The sequence below is a fragment of the Camellia sinensis genome, chromosome 6, assembly GCF_055761805.1.
Source record: "Camellia sinensis isolate YWXY chromosome 6, ASM5576180v1, whole genome shotgun sequence".
NCBI lineage: Eukaryota > Viridiplantae > Streptophyta > Magnoliopsida > Ericales > Theaceae > Camellia > Camellia sinensis.
In genome coordinates this window covers 107,125,181-107,152,957 of record NC_138966.1, presented here as the reverse complement: position 1 = coordinate 107,152,957, position 27,777 = coordinate 107,125,181, and the positions used below count along the sequence as shown (strand labels likewise).

The 27,777-nt window shown below is 31.8% G+C and overlaps 1 protein-coding gene and 1 non-coding gene across 2 annotated transcripts; one reads left to right on the top strand and one right to left on the bottom strand.

Annotated features, from left to right (window-relative positions):
* Window positions 1-1,227: 1,227 nt before the first annotated feature.
* Window positions 1,228-18,060, top strand: LOC114265374 (putative oxidoreductase At4g09670). Its single transcript, XR_014332745.1, has 4 exons — window positions 1,228-1,560; window positions 2,664-2,801; window positions 5,713-6,120; window positions 17,659-18,060. It is a non-coding gene; the product is annotated as a putative oxidoreductase At4g09670 (transcript).
* Window positions 18,061-18,594: 534 nt separating this feature from the next.
* Window positions 18,595-26,814, bottom strand: LOC114265373 (laccase-15). The gene is made up of 6 exons (XM_082874388.1): window positions 26,648-26,814; window positions 23,621-23,772; window positions 22,526-22,770; window positions 21,851-21,979; window positions 19,904-20,854; window positions 18,595-18,962 (listed from the first exon to the last, which is right to left on the bottom strand). The coding sequence occupies exons 1-6, from the start codon at window positions 26,804-26,806 to the stop codon at window positions 18,829-18,831; spliced, it is 1,770 nt and encodes a 589-aa protein (XP_082730514.1). The 5' UTR covers window positions 26,807-26,814; the 3' UTR covers window positions 18,595-18,828.
* Window positions 26,815-27,777: the final 963 nt, after the last annotated feature.

The following is a 27,777-nucleotide window of genomic DNA, read 5'->3' as shown; positions in this document are numbered from 1 at the left end:
CCGTGTAAGTACTAAAAAGGAAAAACATAAAAATTATTTTAATAATATAATGGGTAAATTACATTGATACCCTTTGAAATTTCTGTTTAATATAGATTCTTTCCTTACATTTGAAAAATTATACTTACCCCTATTAGATTAAAATGAAGTATTTTTTATTTAGCTTTTATACATATAAAATAATACAAATATTTTGTTTATGTCATTTCAAGAGAAATGATAATAATTTTTTTAGTTTAATTCATACAAAAAATTGAATTTTTTATTTTTATTTTTTGTGTTTTTTAATATTTTATGCATTTTTTAAAATATTTTAGATATACCTAATCTGGATATATTTAAAAAGTATAATATTTTGTGATTTTTTTAAAAAAATTCACCAAATACAAATATATATATATATATATATATATATATATATATGTATTCAATACATTATTTTATTTTGTTGTATTCAATAAATTTTTAAATTTTTTTTACAAATTTTATACTTTTTAAATATATCTAGCTTAAATTGATCTAATCTAGATATAATGTTGAAAATAAAAATAAAAAACTTATATTCATATATAAAAATTTATACAAAAAATATCATAAAAAAGGACAAGTTCGTCATTTAGAAAATTTTAGGATATGGAATCCATAATCTAGGAACAATTTATAATGAGATTACAAACATCAGAGAGTGAAATGTAATTTTTTAAATGAAAGAGATCTGTATTAAATAAAAATAAATTATCAGTATAATTTACCCTACTATAATTTATAAGATTTTTTCTAAAATTATTTTCTTTTACGTGGTCTATTCAAATAAGATTAGAGAGTAATCATAATTTTTGTTCTCTCTCCAACTTAATAGGAGGAGAAAATCTTTTCTTTCTTTATTTAACAAATCATTTTTTTTTCTTCTTCTCATATCCAAACATAAGTTTGGGAACTAGTTAATATAGTTAAAAAGTCAAAAAAAAAATTAATAATATTAAAAAATCAACAATTCTTTTTTTTTTTCCATTCCCTACATATATTTTTGTAAAAATTAAAAAAATTAATTAAAATAGTTAGCTTTCAAAACAATCATGCTATTTATTTTTCACTTTTTAAAAGGTTTTGGGTTTTTTAAGAAGTTTAAAACCAAGAGTAATAAAAAACAGCAAATTAAAAGTCAAAAATAAAAAACCCACATACATTATAAAGTTCATATTTCACTCTGTTTTGGGGGAAAAAGCTGTATCGCCTGAAACAATGTCAGAAACGCCTGTCTGATTCGGAGTACTGGGGTGTGCTACCATAGCACGCATACTATCAAAAGCAATTAGACTCGCACCAAACGCCTCCATCTCCGCCATCGGAAGCCGTTCGATTGACAAGGCCTCGAAATTCGCATCCGACAACGGTTTCCCGGCGTCGGCTAAGGTCTACGGCAGCTACGAAGCCGTGTTAGACGATCCAGAAGTCGACGCCGTTTACGTGCCTCTCCCGACGAGCTTGCACTTGAAGTGGCCCGCTTTAGCCGCCGAGAAGAAGAAGCACCTGTTGCTGGAGAAGCCGGTGGCGCTGGACGTTAGGAATGGCAACGGGGCGGGGCGGGGCCGGGGACCACACTCCCCGTCCTCGATCCCCGACAGTGAGAAATTCCCCGTCCCCGTCTCCGATCCCCGACGGGGACCCCATTAGCCCCCCCGCCCCCGCCCCCGATCGGGGATCGGGTTTTCCCGACCCCGAAAATCCCCGACCTGTTCATTTTTATTTTTTTTTAACACAAAAACAACAACAAAAATAATTTCAATCTGTGTATTCAGGATAACAAAACAAAGATGTGTTACAGTAGTTCAAAATTCATCAGATACAATGTAATAAATCAACATGAATTCAAGCAAAGAAAAGTTCGTAGAGAGAATTTGAATGATCAACTGATCGATGAAAAAAATAAATAAATAAACAGGTTGTAATTTGTTAAACACCATATCTATAAAATCATATACACATACAGCGGACCAAAAAAAAAAAATGAACTTTGGCCAAACGTTTCAAGCATTTGAGTCTGGTAAGCATTTGAGTCTGGTTGCAAATCTCCGGCGGTGTTGCGAAGATGTTCAGATCTGCGGATCGCCGGACAGAGGCGGTGTTGCGAAGAGGTTGGACAGAGGCGGTGGTGGTGGAGGATCGCCGGACAGCGGAGGCCGGACAGAAGCGGCGACGAAGGCGGTGGTGGTGGAGGATCGGCGGATCTGTTCAGATCTGATCTAGATGATGATGACGGAGGCAGGATCGGCGAATCTGTAGGGAGAGGGAGAGGGAGAGAGAGATGAGAGACGTGGTCTGAGGGAGTAGAGAGAACGGCGGTGAGAGAGAGAGTGAGAGAGAGAGCAGCCTCGTTGTGTTTGTTTGTGTGGTGATTGTCAACAAACCCTAAACACACACATTTATATACACAGGGGCATACTCGTAATATCACTTCGGGGAGATACGGGGACGGGGACGGGCCGGGTCCGGGGCTGTGAATGTTATCCCCATCCCTAGCCCGAAATGCTTCGGGGATTTAATTTCAAATACCATCCCCATCCCCACGGGGGTATTTTTCGGGAAAAAACCATTCTGATCGGGGTCGGGGGTCGGGTCCCCGTCGGGCCGGGTTTAAATTGCCATCCCTACTGGACATGAAGGAGCTTGACACGATGCTCGAGGTGTGTGAATCGAATGGTGTGCAGTTCATGGACGCTACCATGTGGATGCACCATCCTCGGACGGCTAAGATGAAAGAGTTCCTCTCCGATCCGCTGCGTTTTGGGCAACTCAAATTGGTATTTCCCCTCATTTCTCTTCGAAAAATGCTATAATTCCGAATTTTCTACCAAATAAATTTGTGACCACACAATTATTTGGTAGAAAAATTTGGTAATCCTAACCTTACCCTTTCTCTTATGAAAAATGCTTGGACCCTTTTTTTTGGGTCCCACAGTTTCTTTTAAATCTCAACAATTATATATATGAGATCCACTCATGAGTTCACACCATCAATGATTATAATGCAACACATTATGGAGGTCTTAAAAAAAAAAAAAAATCTCAATCATTCTTATTCTCCTACTCCTATTTTGTGTGTTAAATATGTGATTTTGGTTTTTTTTTTTTTTTGTTATTTAAATTTTTAATCAGTCTCATATTACACTATATTAGATGTTTAAATATCATGTCTTACTAATAATTTTATTAAAAATATACATGTCTCACTATTATTAAACGTTTAAATATCATTTTCTTTTTTAAGAACCAATAACGCCTGTTGTATTTTTAATAAAATTGTTAGCCTCTGTTTGGCAACTTAGGTTTTGGGTTTTTTTGCTATTTTAGCCACAAAAGATAAAATAGGCTATTTTAGCCATAAAAAATAAAATATTACATCCAATCCATAATCATTACAGTCTTTTCTCACAAAAAAGTCAAAAAAACTAAAAAGTCAAAAAGTCCTTCCCAAATCAAGTTTTTTTAGCCCAAACTAAAATAATAAAAAAAAAAAAAATCAAAAAACCAACCCACTTCCCAAACCAAACCTTAGTACGATCAGAATTACTCATGGAACGAAGTGATTCAACAGCCGATTGTAGTGGGATGGACTTGGACGTCTATAAAAATGATTGATTTTTCTTTCTAAACGATTTATTAATTACTCTAAGCTAATTAGAGTAAATTTAATCTTACTTAATTATATATATAATTTTTAATGATTTTTTACAAAATCTACTGATATGAACTGAGCCCACACAAACGTATGTAGAGCTGCCCATGTTATTGTCTATTCATTTGGGAAATGAGTTGGTTTTTTAATTTTTTAGTTTTTTTAGTTATTTTAGCCTGAGACAAAAAAGTCTCATTTTGAAGGACTTTTGATTTTTTTGACTTTTTTTGTGAGAGAAAAAATATAATGATTATAAGTTGGATGTGATATTTTGTCTTATTAGATTAAAAAACTTATTTTGTTTTTTGTGACTAAAATAGTAAAAAAAAACCTGACTTTTGGCTTCCTAAACGAAGCCTCAGTCAGCAAAAAAGGAAAAAAAAAAAAAAACATTATGGCTATGGGGCACCCTTAGGTGGAATTGGGAACTAATAATTATGTTTTTGGAATTTTTTCAACCAAACATGTTCGTGGAATTTTTTTCTCCGAAAACATGTTTTGAGAGACAAACTAAACATGCTCTTGATGTCTCTAAAGTCTGTGTATGGATTTTGTGTTTGATTCCTTTTGTGCATCTAGCACAATTGCAAATATTTATGAGTGCCATTAGAACATGATGACGTGTCTCTTATGAAGCACGGACACAAGCACAACACAGACACGTAAATACGTAAATTTTTTAAAAATAGGAGACACGACATGCTGGAGACACGTTGAATATATATAATTTTATTTATTTATTATATGTCTAAAATTGAAAAAAAAATTAAAAAATAAAAAATAGAAAAAATTAAAAGAGGGTTTCAGGTATACATAAAAAAAAGAGTAAGGTTTTTGTTATACAAAAAAGAATTTTCAATCTAAGAAGAAAAAGAAAAAAAAAATAAACAAAAAGAGAGAGAGAGAGAGAGAGAGAGAGAGAGGATCTGCGAGAGACAAAGAGACATGATCTACGAGACGAATTGCGACAGAGAGACACAAAAAGCACACAAAGAGAGAGAGAGACGACCTTCAAAGTGATGAAAGAAGGAGAAAAATAAAGCAAATAAGAAGAACGAAGGAGGACATACCTTGATCTAGGGCTTCAATTGTTTCTTCACCCTCTTGAGCCTCAACATGTTCATGTTCTTCTTCACCTTCTTTCTCTTCTCTCTCTCTCTTTGTCGACCAACAGGTTAGGGTTTTGTTCAGAATTTTGTCCCGAAAATGTCCAACTGCAAAAAATTCAAAAAAAAAAAAAGGGGACACCTATCATAGACTGTCCATCATGTCCGATGTGTGTCCGTGTCCGACATGTGTCGGATGCCCATACGCTGTCTTTGGAGAGATTTCCATGCTTCATAGCTTGTCTCTAGTACAAAATATGAATTTTAGTTGGAAAATCTAAATAAGACAAAAAAAAAATGCAAATAATAAATTGTACCAGACTATTGCCCACAATTGAGACTTGGGTATTTTTGTATATAAAACATCATATTTTCTTTGAATTTTTTTTCATAAGATTAATATTTTTTTTTATGAGGAGAATATTATTGTAATAGTGTGAGGGGAAATTGTTGCAGAGTAGTATGTTTGAGTTTTTGGTTGATTGAATAAGAATCAACTTTTGGATCTTGGTGGTTCTCCAATTTTCTTTACTCTACTCTTGGTGTTCCCTGAAATGTGATTTAATTTTCTTGTCTACTTACCTTTTAAGTAAAGTGATATTTATCATGTGATAAATTTCACATGGATTCACATAAGAAAGCCTAATCTCAAATAATATCCACCATAATTTCATTTAAGAGATGAGGGAATAAAACCTTTGAAATTCATCTGGTGATATATAAGAGCCTCTTCTTTTAAATGCATGAGAATGAAATGGTTGATTTCTTGTTAGTGCTTTATGTGCCCTAGTTTGTGTGGAAACACACCAACTTTCAAAAAGAAAAACAAACACGGTTCATAGAATTTGTACACAGAAAATGTACGGAATAGAGACTTCTTGTGAGCTGCACATAGCGAAACTGCTTAATCTTTGCTTGTGATTCCCATAGATTCACAGCATCTTTACCTTCGATGCTGGCCCTGACTTTTTCAACAACAACATCCGTGTAAAGCCAGATCTTGATGCTCTTGGCGATGCAGGGTGGTACTGCATCCGGGCAATCCTCTGGGCTGCTGACTACGAGCTCCCTAAAAGCGCGACAGCGTTGCCTGAGAAAATTGAACTTTATCAAGCAGGGGTGATTCTATCGTGTGGCGCTTCCTTAAATTGGGCTGATGGGAAAGTAGCAACGTTCCACTGCTCTTTCCTCACCAAATTAGCCATGGAATTAACCGCTACTGGAACATAAGGAAATTTGCACGTTGATGACTTTGTCAGACCGTTAATCGGAGAGAGTGAAACCAAGTTTTATGCAGCTAGTGATGAGCACACTGTGACGACAGATCTTCCACAGGAAGCGCTCACTACAAGAAAAAGCATTTTTGCCGACCACTTTTAGCTACCAAGACTAATTTAGTCGCCAAAAGTCACGGAATTGGCTACCAAAAATAATATTAGTTGGCAAAAGTCAACTTTTTAGCTACTAATTTTTTTTAGTAGGGGAATGTTGATTATTGGCTACTAAAAAAAATTTAGTAGCTAAAGATATTACAATTGGCGACTAAAACAATTTTTAGTAGCTAAACATATGACAATTGGCGACTAAATAAAAATTTAGTAGCCGTTGAGGTACCTTTCGGCTACTAAATTGTTTGGTAGCCGAATGAAAATAAAAAAATTAATTTTTAATCTTTCCCGACCAAACTTTTGGTCGCCAAATGTCAAGTTTCGGCGACAAAATGAGTTTTAGTCGCCAAAGGCCTACTTTTGGCTACTAAATATTTTGGTAGCCGAATGAAAATAAAAAAATTAATTTTTAATCTTTCCCGACCAAACTTTTGGTCGCCAAATGTCAAGTTTCGGCGACAAAATGAGTTTTAGTCGCCAAAGGCCTACTTTTGGCTACTAAATATTTTGGTAGCCGAATGAAAATAAAAAAATTAATTTTTAATCTTTGCCGACCAAAATTTTGGTCGCCAAATGTTAAGTTTCAGCGACAAAATTCCTTTTAGTCGCCAAAGGCCTACTTTTGGCTACTACATTTTTTGGTAGCCGAATGAAAATAAAAAAATTAACAAAATAGTTATTTTATTTTATTAATAACAATACCATTAGTCTCCACTTGAAAATTTGACTAAACAAAATAGTTATTTTATTTTATTTTTATTTTTATTTTTAGGTTGTACACCCACCATCCAAAATTATTAATATCTTATTTTATTTTTTATTATCTAAAAATATTAATTTTTTAAAAAAATTAATTATTAAAATAATATAAATTTCTTATTTTGTCCTTTTTTTAAATCCATTAATAATACAAACAGAACAATTATGACAATTGATATTTCTAAAAAAATATACTATCAAACAGGGCCGGCCCTAAGTTCGTCGGGGCCTAAGGCGAATTTCGGAAATTGGGGCCCTTTTATATTGAAAAAAAATTCATGAATAAAAACGATAAGTTACAATTTTTTTATTTGTTTGTAACCATAAAAAAATTTACTTACACATATAATCATTAAAATTATAAATAAAACAATTTAATAAAACAAAATTAGAACAAAAAAATTACGAAAAAATTATTCAATTAAAATTGATAAAGACCTAGGTAAACAAATTTGAGCAAAATTATTTATTCCACTAAAATCTAATAGATAAAGAAGGTAAAAATAAAAAATAAAAAAATAGGGCCCATATATTGTATGTATTATTTTTCTTGAGCCCAAACACTTTTTTTTAATATATATTTTCACTTTAATAAATATGGACCAAACTACACTTATAAATAAATATGGAGTAAATCATACATGGACCCAAAAAAATATTTTGGGGCCCTTTAAATTGATCCTAAAACCAAAAAAAAAAAAACATTGAGCCTATAATATTTTACCAAATTTAGGGGCCCTATTTTTGGGCCAAATTTAGGGGCCCTATGTTATGTATGTTTATTTGTTTTACCAAATTTAGGGGCCCTATTGTTTTTTATTTATTTATTTATATATTTTCATTTTAATAAATATGGGCCAAACACATTTATAAATAAATATGGGCTAAATTATACATGTGCCCAATAAAACATTTGGGGCCCTTTAAATTGATCTTAAAACCAAAAAAAAAAAAAGTTGAACCTATAACAATTTTTTAAATTTAGGGCCCTATTTTTGGGCCAAAATATGGGGCCTAAGGCACAAGCCTTACCTGCCTTAGGGCAGGGCCGGCCCTGCTATCAAAAGGTAATTTTGAAAAATTAATATTTTTAAAATGTAATAATTGTATTATAAAAAGAAATTAAATTCTGAAAATAGACTATTATTTTTAATAATTGTAATAATTGGGCCCTCACGCGAAAGGTATGCTAAAATGGGCAACTTGTTATTGGCGGTTTGTCGATAGTTTTACATTGCAAAAATTTAAAGGCATAGTTACAGGTCAGTCTGATGAATTTAATTTTTAATAATAAATTTATTATTTTTAAAAAGTACAAATAAACTATTTATACTTTTTACATCATCATATTTCAATAACACTAATAAATTAAGAATAAATCAAAATTCACAAATAAAAGACAAAATATCCCAATTATTTATCATTTTAATAAATTTTTCAATATTATTACCAGTACTAATGAAATAATCATTTTACAGACACAAAACATATATTTAAAAAGTTTTAAAAAAATTTCATTATCAAAACGAGGGCTAAGTGTGTAAAAAAAATTCACAATTGACTTATGAGTAAATAAATCTGATTTGTAAGACTTATTTTTAAATTTATACTTTCTAAATATTTCTAAATTTTGTAATTTTTTTTTCACAAACTGAGTCATAAAACTCCAATAAAGTAAAAAGTATAAACAATAAATAAAATTAAAAAAATATTAATTTAACAAGCCTGATCTATTTTTCATTGACTTGAAAAAAATTAGCAGGAAATATTCGCTCTATTTCTCTCTCTTTTTGTCTATCTCTCGCTCATCTTTTGTTTCTCTCTCTTTTTCTATCTCTTCATCTCTCTCTCTCTCTCTCCCTCTCTCTCTTTCTCTCTTTATCTCTTTTTCTGTCTATCTCTCTCTCCCTGTCTCTCTCTCACTCATCACTCTTCTCTATCTCTCTCTGTCTACTTGTCTATTTGTCTATTTCTCTCTTACTATGTTCGTCTTGCTCACTCTCTTACTCCCATCTTTTCTATTTATCGAGCTCCTTCTCGATTTATCGATCCACTATAAGAAAATACACTTTTAGCAACCACTTTGTCTATCTCTCTCTCTCTCGCTTATCACTCTATCTCTGTCTCTCTCTCTCTCTCTATCTCTCTTCTTTATCTGTCTCTCACAAAATTAAAATATTTTTAAAATATTTAAATATTTAAAATATTTAAAAAATTGATTTGAATTAAGTTTTGAAAAGAGTTTTGAATTATCTGTCTTCTTTATTTATTGAGCTCCCTTTCGATTTATCGATCCACTACAAAAAATTGCACTTTTAGCAACCACTTTGTCTCTTTCTCGCTCATCACTCTGCCTCTTTCTCTGTCTCTCTATCTCTTTTCTCTATTCGTCTCTCACTCATCTCTCTCTCTCACCACCCATCTTCTCTACCACATTTACCACTACTGCAAATGCCATTCAACTACCACCACTCTTATTTTTTTCTCTTTGACTCATCACTCTTCTTTCTCTGTCTGTTTGTCTATTTGTCTGTGTGTCTTTCGTTCATCTTTCTTCTCTTTATCTCTCTCATTTGTCTTCTCTCTATGTCTCTATTTTTCTATTCTCTCTCTCGTTCTTCTCTTTTCGTTCTCTCTCACTTATCACTCTTCTCTCTTTCTTTCTCTCTCTGTGTCTGTCTCTCACTCTTCTCTCTCTCTCTTTCTTTCTATGTGTCTATCTGTCTGTTTATCTCTCTCTCCCATTGTGTTCACATTGCTCACTCTCTCCCTCATCTCTGTGTCTCTCTGTGTCTCTCACTCATCTATCTCTTCTTTCATCTCTTTTCTCATCTCTTTTCTCTCTCTGTCTCTTTCGCTTATCTCTCTTCTCTTTATCTCTCTCGCTCATCTCTCTTCTCTCTATCTTTGTGTCTCTCTGTCTATCACTCTCTCCCTCATCTCTGTGTCACTCTGCCTATCACTCTCTCTCACCACCCATCTCTTCTATCACCTTCACTACTACTGCAAACACCATTCCACCACCACTATTACTTCTACTGTCGCTACTTCACCTCTGCGACTACCATTACTATTACTATCGCCACCACTCTACTACCACCACTACTACTACTGCTACTACTACTACCATTACTACTACTACTACTACTACTGCTACTAAACAAAATAGTTATTTTATTTTATTTTATTTTTATGAAGAGCTTCTTTTTTAAAAATAGAAATAAAAATGAAATATGCTTATTAATTAAATAAAAATGAATTCCATTAGTAGTAGGTATATGAATAAAACTTTGGTTTGAATCTCTACAGAAACTTTGTAACATTTACTTCTCTTTTCTTTTAAGATAATAAATTAATATTTTAAATTTTATTTTTGTATCACATGAACCATTGGGCAACATCTAAATTAATATGATTCACTTTGTTTGATTTCAGTTTTCAGAATTCACTTTTTAGAAATTTGGTTTTGTCAATTTCCAAATTTATATATATATTTTTTGTTTTCACGGATTTTTTTAAAAATATTTTAAGCTATTTTTTAAATTTTAGACACATTTAATATAAATACACTTAAAAAGTATAATATTTGTGTTTTTTTTTAAAAATACACTAAATTCTAAAAATACAAAAAAATAAAAATTCAATACATTTTTCATATTTTTGTGTATTTATTAATTTTTAAAATATTTTTTTATTTAAATACATCTAAGTACGATGCATTTTAAAAAGTAAAAAATTACTTAAAATTTTTAAAAAAATTTCACTAAAAACAAAAAAATATGAAAAATAAAATATTCAATTTTCAAAAAAATAAATTCAAAAAATTAAAACCAAATTAAAAAATTTCACTAAAACCAAATATTTAAGGAAAATGAAATTTTGATTATTCTAAAAATTCCCGCCCAAATGGCAAGCGGCACACATCACTGCCCTAACCCAACCATTCCACGCACTATAATCTTTCTCTCTCTCTCTCTCTCTCTCTCAAGAAGAAGAATCAATGGAGGACTCAGTCAATGATCAATCTTCTGCAGCTGGTACCAAAATCTATGCCCTAATCGCCCTCTATAATGTGTTTGTATCTACTTGTGTGTGTGTGTTAATTGTCATGTATAATTTGAATCCCGATTTTGCAGCGAACGCGCAGAGATCTTCATCGATACTTCGGTATCCGCTGCGATCCGCCACCAAATCGAAGGAGGAGAAGCCACCAGCGGCTGAATTGTCAACTTCTGCGCCTAAGAGGTAAAAACCTCTCGATTTTCCCTTTTGATCCATGTGTACTTACTTGTAAGAGAATCCTGCTTTTCTAGCCTCTACAGTATTTAATTTAAGGGTAAATTATAACTGTAGTCCTGTACTTTGGTCATTCTATCATTAGTTCATGTAATTTCCTTTAGTTCAATTTTGATTCTGAATTTGTGATTTTATTTCTTAGAGAGATATTCATCATATCCATATTTATATAATTATTGCTTTAGTGTGTTGATTTGTGGTTTGCAAGTTTGCATTTAAATTTTGGGATGGTTTGATGAATAAAATCGTTTAGCAGTATTGGGCATTTTGATGAATGAGAAGAAATGTTGGCTGGATGTGAACAACCAAATAGGAATTGAATAGATTCACCACCACTTACAGGGGCTACCTCAAGTATTTGATTCTTTGTTGCTTAGCATTTCATTGTTACGGTTTCTCATGAATTTATAGTGGGTTTAGCAAAAAATTTTTTGTCCCAATTTATATGAGTTCAATCTAATGTCAATATGATCCACGGCACTGGAGTTCATTTTTTCAATGTTCGTAATCTTTATGAACTTAATGGGATTTGCGGTTGTGGGTGTAGGGGATGGGTAGGTTGACATAGGAACCTTATGTAGGAATTGGCAATGGGGCAGGGTCAAAAAGCCTTATGCCTATTGATCCATGTGTCACCTCTTGAGGCTCACACGTGGTTAGAGAACTTGGAGAAGGTGATGTAGTGGTGACATGGTCGAGCCACATGGCAAGTGGAGCCATAGACCCATATACCCAAATTTTTATTTACTTTTTTTTTGGGTAGGTGAGTTTTTCTTCTAAATATGTAAAAAGTATCATTTTAAACCTTGATCTTGTCATTATATGATTGTTTTAAATGTTATTATTCTCTTACACTCTCTTTTAAAAAAAAAAAAGAAGAAGAAAGAGGAAATCTAATAATTCTACTTGATTCTTTACAGGCCACAAGATCTTAGAATCTCATTTGAACGATTTGGTTCAATAAAGGATGCTTATCTACCTAAGAATTACTACACTGGATATTATTATTTTAGCTTTTACATTTCCATGTGTGTTTTTGTTATGTTGTTTGTTATCAAATATCTAGAAAGTTCTACTTATTCAAATATATATATATATATATATATATATAATAATTGAAACAATAAAGGAGGCAACCCACGTGGGTTACCCCCATCCCTCTTCCCTTACTCTCTTTTCTTTGTTTCCTCTTCTTTATTTTTTGTTTTGCTTGTTTTGGCTGTTTTGGCTGTTTTGGCAGAGACATTCTCTGTCTCTCTAGATTAATTGTGATGTTTTTCGCACCCAATTCATTTATTGATGCATGTGTCTTGTACCCTTCATGATGATCATCAATAATTTTTTTTGTTGTTTCAAAAAAAAAAAAAAAAAAACCTTTGATCAATTAAGTCATTAAGACAAGCAATATACATAAAAAACAAGATACATCAATTTGAAAATTTGGCAATCTCAATGTGAGTATAATTTCTCCAGTAAAAAACAAATAAGTCAAAAATATTAATTGGTTTCTGTTCCACTTTGAATTGTTTGGAGGTAGTGAACGGTGAGAGGGTGAGATGGAATGGTGTAGTGATCTAGTGTTTTGGAGAACCACCGGATCAACTAGAATTTCATGATGCATTCCAACAAGAAAAGATTAACTCAGTTGTCCGGATCAACATTGAAGAAATTATTTGATTTCATAGGGGATGATATTGAAGCTGAGGTTATTCCGAATAAAACAATGAGAGATAGTAGAGTTGACGAAGAAGATGAAGAACTTGACATGATGATGATATGGATTATGATATGTAGTTTTTGTGTTGTATTTTCTATGTGGACATATGTTTTTTATGCATTACATTTTTATGATATATTTTGTTCTCTTCAAGAAAATATTTTGCTTTACACATATGGATCCTGACACATGTTTTGTTTTTGTTTTGTCTCTTGAAATCTGACAGTAGGTAATTGGTGTGGATGATGTGGTCTTAAGAGTGGCTTGTATTTGCTGTAACTGTGATGCATTATCTCTAATGTTCTGGTGAGTGTGCAGGGCCTTGGAGGTGTATGCTGGTCTCCTTTTAAGGAAAGTGGGTTAAGTGAAGTGAGTACATCAATAGGTGCTAGTCTCCTTTTTATTTATTTATTATTATTTTTTTTTTGCTAACTTTTGTTAATGCAGGTTTTTCAAAACTGGTACACAGTGTAGGGATGTGTGGGTTGAGGGATGGTGAGCTCTTATATTAGGGCTGTGAATTGTGTTTGATACAAACTTTTGAGGGTTGAGTGGTTGTGTGATCTCTATATTTCCAGTTTGTGTGATCTCTACAAACCCATACAACTTCACATACGCGCACACACATGGGTTCTTCAAATAGTCAGAAGGTATGCTTTCTAATCCATTAATTTCTTCTCAGGTTTGTGTTTTTCTTCTGCTTGTGTGTATGCGTTTGAGTATGGCTATTTGATTGTAAATTGCTGAAAGCAACTTGCCCTAATTGCTCATTTTTGTACAAATTTTCAGTGGAAAAAGAAGTGAAATAGAGAAATGAAGTTTTGGGATTGGTACCTGAAGATATCAGTCGTGTCGGCGATGATTGGAGGTTCAATGGAGTTTTTCATGGTCAAAACCGGCTTCTGTGTGAGAACACTCCTTTAGCTCTCTCTTTTCCATTTTGCTTCATTTTTATCTGATGAGGAGATTGGGTTGTAAACAAATTGCAAAAACAATGGATTATGTGAATTTAATTCATAATTTGCAGATAATCTATTAGAGACTTAGATAGTGTTTGGTTCATTGGAATGAAATGATTATTCCATCAAAATATTCTTTCTTATGTTTGGTTAGACTTAAAAAAATTATGACAAATGCATTACAAATGGAATCATGGTTTACTAATTTTAAAGAATTGTCATTCTATAGGAAAGCCTATGGAATCACCATTCTATTCCCTCTGTAGTTAATTCTAAAATAGGTTTCCGGTTGTAACTAATATTACTTGTCCACAATATGTAATTGTATTATGTGAGTAATAAGAAAGACTAATATGTAATGATTACTATTTCAATTTGTTTTGCATGTAGGACAAGTTTCAAATTGGGGACGATTTCCACAATGACTTACAAGCACAGGAGATTGTGAATAAGAAGGCCTATGGGTTGTACAAAGATTGGAGGTACACCTTGAAGCAAGAGTTCGAATCTGTTAATGATACCCTTGTATTATGTTTGCATTCTAAATCTGTCTACACTATACTCTGTCTTTCATTCGAAATCTGTCTCGCAAAATCTAAACTATACTCTGTTTACACTATAATACACTATAATACACAATCTGTCTACACTATAATACAGTATATATAAATCTGTCTACACTATAATACACAATCTGAACTATATATACTGCACTATACTACAAAATCTAAACTATACTCTTAAAAATCTGTCTAAACTATAATACAGATTGTGTATAGTTTAGATTTATAAATCTGTCTACACTATACTACACTATAATACAGTATACACAATCTGAACTAAATCTGTATACACTATAATACACAATCTGAACTATATATACTGCCCAAAATCTAAACTATACTCTGTTTTTCACTTAAGATCATTAGTCTTGTAGCTCTTTTTGTTTTAGATTTAAGTTAATACATTCACAAAAAACAGATATTCCTGTACATACACATGTTATAATACACATAATCTGAAGTGATTATAAGTGGCTATGTGCGAAAATCTGTTGGACATAATCTGTTGGAGAAATTCTGAACAAATGTGTTAGCAAAAATCTGTTTGAAAATATAAATCTGTTAATGATAATCTCTTTGAATTCGAAGTAGAATAGTGCTGCCCCAGTCTTCCAAATCTGGCTGCAAATTTGTCTGAAAATCTGGCAGCAAATCTGTCTAAAAATCTGTCTCCAAATCTGTCCAGCAATTTGTTTAAAAATCTGTTCATGGAAATTTGTCTATTTGGTGCATAAAGTGACATGTAGGGACAGACGGTACGTAAATAGCACGCCTACGTTGGGAATTAGAGTTGAAAATGTCATAAACTTAGTCGAAAAAAAGGGTTCGGGGGGCGAAAATGCAAAGCATCCCCCGAAACACTGTTTTCTCATAACGGGAAGCTTCCCGGTGATAAATGTGACATGTAGGGACAGACGGTACGTAAATAGCACGCCTACGTTGGGAATTAGAGTTGAAAATGTCATAAACTTAGTCGAAAAAAGGGGTTCGGGGGGCGAAAATGCAAAACAGCCCCCGAGCCACTGTTTTTCCGTAATGGGAAGCTTCCCGATGATAAATGTGACATGTAGGTGTCCACAATACGTAAGTAGGACAAGAACTAAATGTGACGAATGATATATCCTGTTGACCTAGTCCTTTGGAAATTGGAACAATGGATTTGTAAAGTTCAGCTAAGGTTTAGGCGCAATTGTGTATTTGATAAGTTTAACTATCACCACTACAAAATGTGCAACAGTTGAACAATAGACAGTTCATATATATAACATGGCCTCAAGATTTGGCTGATGGGAGGATAATTCCTCAGCAACAGAATAGGGAACTTAGGACTAAAGAAGCTAAGTATTGAAGGTACGTATCAAAATTAGATGGTGTAATCGAAGAATAGTTAAGCATAATCTTATATAGCTCGTCCCCATAAGCCTATAAAGAACCCAAGGCATTACTCATTCACAAACAGAAGCATATCTACATCTATAAACCCACTAATTAGTTTCTTCTTTAAGGAAAGTGTTTTTGAACTAACGTAACTGGAAGCTTCATGGAGGTCACAAAAGCATAAGCATAGTGACTTTTATGGATACCAGACAAACTCTAATGATGGCTTTTCTTACATTTTTATAACAAATAATTTTTGGATGAAATGGTAAGTACACCCAAAATTTTGGTAATTTTATAATACCTACACAATTTACTTTCACATTTAAGTACTAAAATTTACTTCGATAGATTTAGAGATAAAAAAGCTAAAACAAGAACTCATGATGGGTTCATGTTTGGATGTCTTGCATTAGTTAATAGATATCACTCTCCTTGTCTTTTAATGTTTGAAATTATTACGATATATATATGTCGTCCAGAAGTGCCATTGCACGCACCGAACTAATGATTTTTTCCCCCTTTTTTGCAGATGTTTTTGGACATACAAATGTGGATATGTTTTTGTTGACAAGTACGGGAGGGCATTTTTTTTATATCTCTATCCGTATATATAGTGGTTTGTACAAAATTTTTTGTTGGTAGCAATTAACATAGCACGTGGTACATAATAGTTTTGTGGCAGTACATAATATAACTTTTGTTGTGGTACAAAAGTTGTAAGTGCACAATGAATTTGGTTATTCCAGTATTATGTATTGAATTAAATTATTGACGTGGGCTTAGACTTGGTTCTTATGAAATTTGTAATATATATATATATATATATAAGTGGATGTTCAATATTAATTTTTTGGATGGTTGGAACTGAAATGTGTGTAATTGCTGTTGAATGCTTCATAACATATTTACCGTTGATGGATACAGGTTGTATTAATAATGGATACAGGTGCACCAAATATTTTATTTAAAAGAAAAACGTTAACGTATTTGGCCACCAAATATTTTGGTAGCTAAATATGTAATCAAATGTTTTGGTGACTAAGAATTTAGTAGCGAAAACATAACCTATTAATTTTTTGTGACCAAATAATTAGTAGCTAAAACAATTGAGAAAGAGATAGAGAAAGTATTGGCTACTAAATTTTTTAGTCACGGAAAAAATATGGTATCATTTGGCGACTAAAATGTTTGGTGGCAAAAAATGAAAAAGTGAATGTGAGCAGGCTTTTGGCTACGAATCTTTTAGCGGGCAAAAGTAACAATGACAAAAATTAATTAGTCACTAAAAATATGTATTCTATTGGTGACAAAAATGTTTGGTCTATAATAGTTATTCTTAAATTATGGTAGCACTTTTAGTGACTAATACTTTAGTGGCAGAAACATACCTTTTGCCGACTAAACTCAAAGTAGTAGCCAAATGTGCACTTTCGGCGACCAATTATTTAGTAGCTAAAAGTGTAACTTCCCCGACCACAACAGGTTGGTAGCCAAAAATCCTAATTCCGCGACCAATTATTTAGTGGCAGAAATATATCTTTTGCCGACTAAACTCAAGTAGTAGCCAAATGTTAACTTTCGGCGACCAATTATTTAGTAGGGGAAGCATACCTTTTGCCGACTAAAGCAAATTTAGTAGCCAAATGTGTACACTTTCGGCGACCAAACAGATTTTAGTCGCCAATACTATCGCCGACAGGGTAAAGGCGACGAGCTTAGTGACGAAAAATTTTGGTCGCTAAATCATTTTGGCGACTAAATAAGTGACTTTTGGCGACCAATATTTTGGTAGCCAAAAGTGACATTTCTTGTAGTGGCTCATGGTGACAGAGTTGGCTTGTTTAGTTAAGGGTATTAGAGGAAATGGTTTGAAGCCGGAGAAGAAGTGGCCGACCATGAGTAGGAAGACTCAGCTGGTGGTGGATGCTGTCAAGGCGTCGATTGAGAGGGGTTTCGAGGCTGTTGAGGTTGGGAATTGACTGAGATTGTTCTGGATTATGTTTGGTATCCACGTTGAAATGGAATGGCATTAATGTTGGATAGATTTGGATTAGATTGATGTTTTTGTATGTCTATATGGATTGGGGTATTCAACTTGGTTTTAATATATAGCATTTCTCTTCTAAACAACCAGTGGGTAGTGGAAACAAAATGCAGGTGTACAGAAATGTGGACGTTGTCTCTATTTTATGCACCTAGTTATTTATTTATTTTTATTATTTCTATTTAGGAAAATAATTTGCAAATAAAAATTTTGTACCCAAAACTAAATTTGAATGACATGGGAGGAAAATTTATACACAAGACACAACTAACCATGGGCCTGACCTAAATAGATTTGGGGATACTAATTTCTCCCCGCCTCGCACTGCCCCACATCTCCCGTCCCACATGGATTTTCTTCCCCTTCGTTGAGAAAATGGGTTGGGGACAGGTTTTTGTCTCCTTGCCTGTTTTATCTCGCCTCTACTCTGATTATATTTATTAAATATATTTATGTGTATAATATATACAATTTTTTTTTTTTTTAACATTACACTCAATTTTCATTTTAACTTCTTTAATCTCGTTTTTATATTTTTCACTCTCGTCACTTATAAAACATTATCTATAATATAACATTTTATTTCTCATTTTTATTAATACCATCATTCTTAAAGTAAAATTAACTTGTTTTTGCCGGCCCCTCACCCCTGCATGGTATATTTCCAGAATATAGTCATCTGCTCAATTCAAACCAGGAGACATCCTTTTAATTTCAAACTAGAAAGTTGAATTTTATTAATATAACAACAAATTAAATTGAAATGGACACCACAAATGAATGATATGGAATCTTAAGTATCCAACATGGCGTACATGTGCACATGCGTATTATTCAATTTTAGAGACAAATAACAGGTTGAATCATAGTAAAACTAATAACACTAATAAATTTGCCAAATTGTAGCAATTTTGCAAATAGTAAGGATGATGTTGCAGCTTCAATAACATGATGGCATGTCTGGAGGTGGAGGCAGCAGTTTTTCTTCTGGGTTTTTGCCATTTTTAACAATGAATGACATATCCATTCCCCAACTTAGGTGTCGCTCTAAATGACAATGCATAAGCCACACTCCTGTCAAAAAACAAGATGTATCAAATATTAAAATAATTATTTTACGTGTACAAAATTTAATCATAATCTTCTCACATAGAGTTAGTCCCTTCAAATATGTGAATTCTATGTGAGGGATGGTTATATCTGATTTTATAATCAAATTATATTTTTCACATTAAAAATATGCCTATGAGGTTGCACTTTGCTTATATCCAAAAGTTTTCTATGATGCACTTGTACCAGGACAGTTTGTAATCCTTATTTTTAGTAATAGTAAAAAAAAAATTTGCCGATAAAATATATATATATATATATATATATATCCAAAAGTGTTCACAACTCAACCGTAAAGGATGAAGTAATCAAATATTTGAAAACGTTTTTGGTTAGTGCCTATAACAATCAACTCATAACAAAGACCGGTACTGTGCATCATTAGATAAATTTTATTATTATTATTATTATTTTTATATTTTTCATGTAAACAATAATAATTTTGTACATTAAGGATCTATCATATTAAAAAAATAAAGAAAAAATGCAATACATTACAAACTTAAATTTCAAACTAATGAGTTGTTTCTATTATTTAATTCTATTTGATTCATTTCAAATATTAAGACGTTGAGTACGCCACATCAATTTGTAAACAAAGTTTGTGAAAGGAAAAAAAAAAAACAAATCCTATAACATTACTCCAAAAAATAATATAATGATGGGTGTCAAATATATATTATTTTAACATATAGAGTAATGATATAGAAAAAAAAAAAAAAATCTATGCAAAATAATACAACTTATTTGTATTGAATTATTTTAATAAAAAATTCATTAAAAATTTATTATTTTAAAAAAAAATCACTACGACATTATTTTGATGAAATTTCAACATATAATATTGGTTTGGAAAAATCATTAATAATATGAGAAATGACAATTTTAATAAAATGCCACGTTACCTGGGTTGTCAGCCTTGAATCTTATGGCAGCCCAACCATTCCTAGGGACAGTAATGGTATTTTGCAGCGGAGGGTCCACTAAATTATACCCTAAAGGGTCCTTATCTTTGTCAAAATTACCAGACCCCCACCCAACCACATAAAAACTGTATCCATGCAAATGCATGGGATGCTCTGTCCCTGCAACCAAGTTTGTTCCTTGGAAAACAAGCTCCACCGTTGAGTTATATTCCAGTACTTTCACCTCTGTCCCCTTTTGTGGAGTCTCAAGCTCCAAAGGAAGATAATCGGCCGTAAAATTGAATATCAATGGTGGAACATTAGGAAACCGATCTTCATAGACACCGTTGATGTGATTATAATAAGCTTGAAGTATGTCAATGGAGGGATTCACGAAACTTATGTTGTTCATGCTTGCTGAGAGGCGGGTTCCATTCGGACCGGCACAAGAGTCATTAGCACATGGGATGGCATTGACCGATATGGTGAAAATTAATTTTGTCGACATGTTTAATGGTACATTGATCGGATGATCAGGACTGTCTAAACTTCTCAAACCGCGCGCATAGGTAGACGATGCATTTGTGTCATTGTAATAGGGAAGGTTTTGAGGAAATGAAGGTGGTGGTGGTGGTGAAGTGTAGTTTGCATTGTAGTGTACGATGGCGGTGGTGGTGGTGCTATCGTATGTTACCATATTAAAACTAGAAAAAACCCTAGCTGCCATGTAATATTGACCTAATGGTTGGTTAGCTTCTAACAAGACATCCATGGTTTGTCCAGGGGATATAGTTATGTAATCGGTTTTGAATGGCTTTGTGTAGCTAGCATCCGTTCCAACGACTGTCAATTGATGATTTGCGATGGAGAAAAAGAGAATGTCGCTCATGGCAGCGTTGATCATGCGGAGGAGATAGGTTTTGCCATGATCTACCATCAGCTTGAATGTATCTGCACATAGAAAGTTAAATGTCGTTTGTATCAAAAATGCTTTTTTTTTTTTTGATAAAAATAAACAAATAATTATTTTAGGTGTTTTTAAGGTTAGAGTTCACTTTAATACATGACAATGTAACAAACTTTTTAGAAAAATAATACAGAAATTTATTTTTTAAATTCACTTTCTAAATTTCTAAATTTAATAATGTGTTAAAAAAAAGATTGGCTTAAGTATTTTAATAAAATGTCACATCATTAGATTTAAAAAATAAATCTAATTTTTGAATTAATGTAACACTATTCAATTTTTTACAATTAGTTAAAGAATTATGTGCGGAATAAGAATTAAAAAAAAAAAAACTGCTTGTAAAATTACTCTTATTGATTTATTTTTCATTCCGATCAAAACTTTTTTTTACGCATTATTTAAACAGTGGTGTTAGGGACCCCCAGCACCCTCAGTAGACCAAAACAATTTTTTTTTTTTCCTTCCAATCACGTGGTGCCACGTGACATTGGGGTCAATGGAGGTCACTGGAGTGGAGTCTCAAGCTTTATTCTTATTTAAATTGAGTGCACATCATTTCAAGAAATTTGATTGGTTGAAATCAAAACTTTTTTTTACGCATTAAATTTTGATTTAAATTGAGTGCACGTCATTTCTAGAAATTTGATTGGATGAAAAGAATTTTGTGCGTGTGAAATATCTCAAAAAAACCATATGAAATTTCTATTCATAAATAAAATTTCACAAGAATAATATGATTATTTTATTTTTCAGTGAATGGCCCATAAGTCATTATATATAAAAATTATATATTTTTTTATTTGTATATAATTATTTAAACCATATATATTGTATGACTGATATACTAATTATATGTATCTTGATTATTTAAACACAACAAGCATTAAAATAACATGATATTGTAATCAAATAAAAAATTATAAATTTCACAGAGAATAAATGAAAAGAAATTTCAAGAAGAAAAATTAGTAGAATGAAACCTGATTTAGAGCAGGGGTAGAGATCACCAGGTTGACCATTTATAGTGTAAGCATCAGAGGTATTTGGGTCTCCTCCCGTTTTAAGGAAGGTATCTAGAAGCTGCATGATATCTTGCTTCCACCACTCTCCTGCATTTCAACAGTAAATGAGACGTCCCACCAATTTCAGATACATGATTTTAAATATTAGTAGTTATCGAATGATACATATTGAAAATTATGTGTTGTAACAAATATGATTTCTTAAAAAATTATGAGAAGTGAAAAAAGAAAATAATTATAGCTGAATTAGCCATATTGACTGTGATTTGGCTAATGAATTGATTATAAACTGATACGTATCAGCAACCAATCAATTCGCATATGATTTTTATTTCAGCTGGTATACCAAAGTGTATCAATATCGAAAACACAAAAATTTGGAACGTATATATTAAAAACCATGGACAGTAATGCTACATGCAATAAAAAATTCATATAAATATTCACTAAAAAATCATTGTATAGCTTAGATTCATTTTGCATGCGGTCACATTATTGTTTCAGATATTTGCTTCTCTTTTGTTCTACAATTTCTCTACCAGTAAAATTTCATGAATCAATACTGTTTTGAGATATTGATATATATATATATATATATATTTAAAATTAAATATAAATTTATCAAGATCATACCTAATATGATGGGCACTTCAGCATAAGGCTTAGGAAAGGGGTAGCTTGTGCCATTCTTGGGATAGACCACGATAGCCCCATGGACCGTGGCACGGGACCAGTCGCTATGAGCATGCCACCATAGGGTTCCTTCCTCTGTTGAAAATATAATCTTTTGGCTAAACTTCCCTCCCGGTCGAATAGGACATTGTGTGATAAATTCGGGACCATCTGTCCATGGGTTCTTTGGTTGTCTTACTCCATGCCTACAAAATAACCAATCCATATTATTACTTTCTGTCTGGGTTGCCACTACAACTCAGGTTCGGTAATTATGTGATATATATAGGTAGTGGCGAATCCAGGATTTTGGTTTAGAAAAAATAAAAAATTAAATTCAAACCGTAACACGATTTATTACAATCTAACTGAATTCAATTTTCATAGTTGCAAGACGATTAAAGAGATCGACATGGTTTTAAAATTATAAGTTAGACTTATGCTTGAGTTTATGAAATATTTTTCTTTTTTCTTTTTAAATTTTATTGTTAATTTGATTTCTATTTAGTTTCTCATAATTTTAGGTTTGATTGCATGTATCCATAAAAGATAAGGATAAAATTACATCAAGGTGTAGACACACACAATAAGCTAGATAGAGAGGGGTAGAAAAAAATTAGAGGGATGAGAGAAATAATATAAAATTTAAGTAAAATTAAACATTTAAAGGGAAAAATTGTAAAAAAATTGTTGAAAAGAAAAAGTAAATAAAAGGGGACATATAAAGATTTAAGGGCACACTTGAAATTTCAAAAGAATAATTAATTTTTATTTTTCAATTAAGGATAAAAAGTGTAAATTTTAAAAAACTCAAGGAGATGCACTCCACTATTGTATATAAGATAGGGAGACTAAATGTATCCACAGAATTAGGTTCCATTACTAAGAAAATATATGCAAAAAAATAGAGAGTGATGTGATTGAATATTGTCTTTTTAACTATTTTAGCTAAAAATGTTCACTCCAAACAAAACCCTAGTTGAGTTGAAACACCAGATACAGTCGTGAGTAAAAAAAAAAAAAAATCACTCTCACTCTCTCAAAAGAAATGCATACCAGTGAATGGTGATGTTATCTTTGGCTCGGTTATAAACATCAACTATTATTGTCTCTCCTTTGTTAACATATAGAGTTGGTCCAGGAAATTGTCCATTCACTGTCAGTATGGGCTTTGTGCTGCATAGCCTTGTGTATGGTGTTTCCTTCACCTACACAATGGAAAAATTCACCACAGTGATAATCATATCTTTGCAAGTAAATATATGGATGAAAGACAGTGATGAAGTCAGAAAAATTATTTGAGAGAAATAAAATAGCTTGAAACAAAAGTAGGCCAAAAAATATATCACTTGGTGTCACACGACTTAATCATGACTCATGACAAAGGGAAAAAAGAAAAAAGGAAAACAATTTCAATATGCTACGACAAGTACAACACTATCACTATGGTTATGGATAATTATTTAGTAATTTCAGAATATAGACACGTGATACTCTATAGTATTGGTGGAGAATGTGGGTAAGTAGATATTGTGTTGGGTGATTGAAAAATGTGATGTGACATAATGAATGATGATTGGTTAAAGAGTACAGATATGTGTTACTCCGAGAATATTTTATAATTTCCCTTATAGCGATAGCATTTCAGTTGTAAATATAATTAATCACTAAAATACAATATTAAAAGATAGAAAATCAATGTTTTGACTTGATGGATGAGGTACTCCTTCATTAGGTTCTAATTTTACTGCTGTGAATACAAATTCCATTTTCGTATTCTTGTCTACCAAATTTTTTTTTTTTTTATTAGCAAAGAAAATTTTCATTAACAACATGAAATTAAAGGTACAGACGCATTGAGAGAGATTCGGAAAGTACAAATTACCCCTACTACTGCTATTCGCATCCATACAATCAATTTTTTATTTTTTAACAGAGACTTCAAAAGATTTATGATATATATATTGAGAAAATTGAATTTTTTTTGTTAAAACCATGAATAAAATATAATTTTCAAAAGACTTATATGCAAGCTTAATTACATGGAAAACACTAGTCTTCCTGAAAAATACAGCTCATAAAAAGAAAGGTAAACTATCAATAGGTCCTCATACTTAGAATTAATTTTCATAAAGTTTTATTGAAAATAAGTCTTGGTAAAATTGTCGTTAAAAATAATTTTTTTGTGATAATTTTTTACATTATTGTTAAAAATTGACAATTAATAACTTTTTTTGTCATAATTTTTATAAATTATCGTTAAAATTTATAATTAGTAATTTTTTTATGATAAATTTTTTTCATAAAATTTATTAAATAATAAATCTACTTATTAAAATTTACAGGTAAGTATTCCTAAAAAGAATGACTATAATCACTTGTCTTTTCTCACCGAAATCAAACAAACAGCAATTATTTTACATTAAGACAAAACAATGTACGGTATTACTGACAAATTTGTCTTGTGACCAGCTGTAGCTGTACCACTTCTTAAATGGAAAGAGTAAGCCAGCTTTGATTTGATTTTCATAAATGTATTTTAGAATTTTTTAAAAGAAATTAAAAATTAATTTGATGAAAAAATAAAAAATAAAATTTATTATTTTTATATAATTATATTTTTTGGAAAGTCAGAAATAATTTTTAAAATTTTTAAATAACATTTTTTATATTTATTTTTATCAAACTAATTCCTATTTTTACTTAAAAAAATTTTGAATTTTTTTTTTCAGAAACACAAATCAAACAACGCTTTATTTATTTACCTCACAAATAATAGGAAGACTTTGTGGAGCAATTATTCACCTCACACACTCGGCACTTTTTTAAATGGTAAATTATATTTTGTTTCTTTTATATTTAGTCATTTTTTTCACTTTCATGTGTAAAGTTTATTTTTTATTTTGATTCTTCAAGTTTCAAGTGTTTCTCGCTTTACTCCTAAAGATAAGACAGAAAATATCACAATAATTATTACATAACATAAAAATACATTATTATATTAGAGTTTAAATGTGTAAGTTATATATAATAAAATATTTTTATATAATTTGACTGCCAATATGTTTTTTTCTGTAAAATTTTAAACAGAAATTAGCTTTAATAAGAGTAAAGTGTGTAAAACTTAAAACATATAAGGTTAAAGTGAGAAAAAATAAATTTTAAAAACCAAAGTGAAAAATTACTATACATAAAGGAGACAAAATATAATTTACCTTTTTAAAAATAAATTTCGATTATTTATTTGTGTGACGCTTACTTAAAATTCACACAAACAAATGGTTTAGATAGGAGTGTAAAAATAATCTGCGGCCCGTAGGTGGCCTAGGGTAGGCTCTACCTGGTTAGGCCCGAGCCCGAGCCCAATCCGGGACCTTAGGCCTGGGGCCATCATTTTGAAGCCCGACCCTGCCTATTGGTCCGCTCAAAACCCATTCAAAACCCGACCCAAGGCCCGAAATACCCCCCGGGCCTAATGTTCTGGCTTATGAACCGGCCCAGGTCGGCCCAAATTTTGATAGGAGCCTGCGAGGCCCGACATGGATCGGGTGGGATCAAATTTACAGCCCTGGGTTCAAATAACAACGATTGATAATATTTTCATGTAAGGGGCTCAAACTATTTTGACCAAACAAGTAACGGACCGAACTAATAAAATTTTAAATTCAAAAGCAATATATGAGATTAAAAAATTTGCATACTAAGGCTTATTATATACCACTAATATATATATATATATTTTTTAAATCTAAAGTTTTGGAATTAAATTTTTAAAAAAATTCTTACTAGAACGAATCTATATAATTTGAAAATATTTTTAACTCATACTACCATATCATAATAAGGGGCTTTTAAAATTTTAAAGTCTTGCTAGAGTCTTCAAACTAAAAAATATTGGGTGCTGAGAGGATACGATATGGTTGGTAACCTCACAAATTGTTATTTTCTTAAGGTATTTCTCAAACAACATATAAAAAATAATGTATCTTGCTTACAAGAAGATATCACCATAACAATATCTTCTCCAATAGGCAATAATTGCTCATTCAATGCATAATTTCATAGAGAGATGAGTGTGTTTACCACAAACTTGTAGCGAGCCCAAGCATGACAATGAATGAGCCAACTAAGCAAAAGAAAACCTAGAAATTGCAACAAGGACACCTTCATGGTAGACAACATCTTTCTATGGCAATGAACCTTTACTTTGCAAGTTTGTGTTTTTGTAATTTTTGTTTCCATTTTGCATGAGTTTGTCAAGGTATTTATAGAGGAATTAGTGAGTGAGAAGCTATATTGTGCTTGTCATGATCAACAATAATGCAAATTTGCAAGGAATCACACGTTTCTAGTTTAACTTGTTCAAATTTTCCTCTTCCCAGACTTCACGTTCCTTATTTTCAATTGGCTGTGGTTTTTTTTTTTTTTTTTTTTTTTTTTTTTTTTTTTTTTTTTTTTGGTGTGTGTGTGTGTGTGTGTTGTTTCAAACATTTTGAAATCTAACTATTCATTGTATGAATTCTTAGTAGTGAAAGTTCGTTCATGAATTTTCCTAGTGGCGGCGGTAAGTCAAATGACTCGTGGAACTTCTTATTTAGATGGTATTATGGGGGACCATATTCGACAATTTGTTGCAAATCATCACGACTATTGTTTTCTTTTTTATTTTTATTTGTGAAATAAAATTTTAAGGGCAGTTACATGTAGGTTTCATACATCGAATTTATTTATCAAAAAATCATACTTTTAACTTTTATGATAAATTTATCATTGTAAAAATCATATTCTAATTGAACTATTTACACTTATAACATCATATTTCAATACACATAAAAATAAATCAAAACTCACAAATAAAAGTGAAACTATCTCAATAATTTATTACTTTGATAAATTTCTTAGCATCATACAATTACCAAATGATCATTACACAAATGCAAAATAAATCTAAAATGTTTAATAGTTTTCTCATTATCAAAATGAAGAGAAAATATATGTAAAAAATTATTTACTATCTTACGATGCCACATCGGTTAACATATGCATCGGCTATGTGCATATAACCCTCTTAGGTACCTTTCCCTTGCAATCTGGTTTGTATCGTTTGATATCAGAGCCAACTACCACGTCGAGTGCCACATTGGGTATGGGGGATTGAATAATGGGTGTGACTTTTGCAGTTCGAGTAGCAGAACATGGTGGTATACGATCCC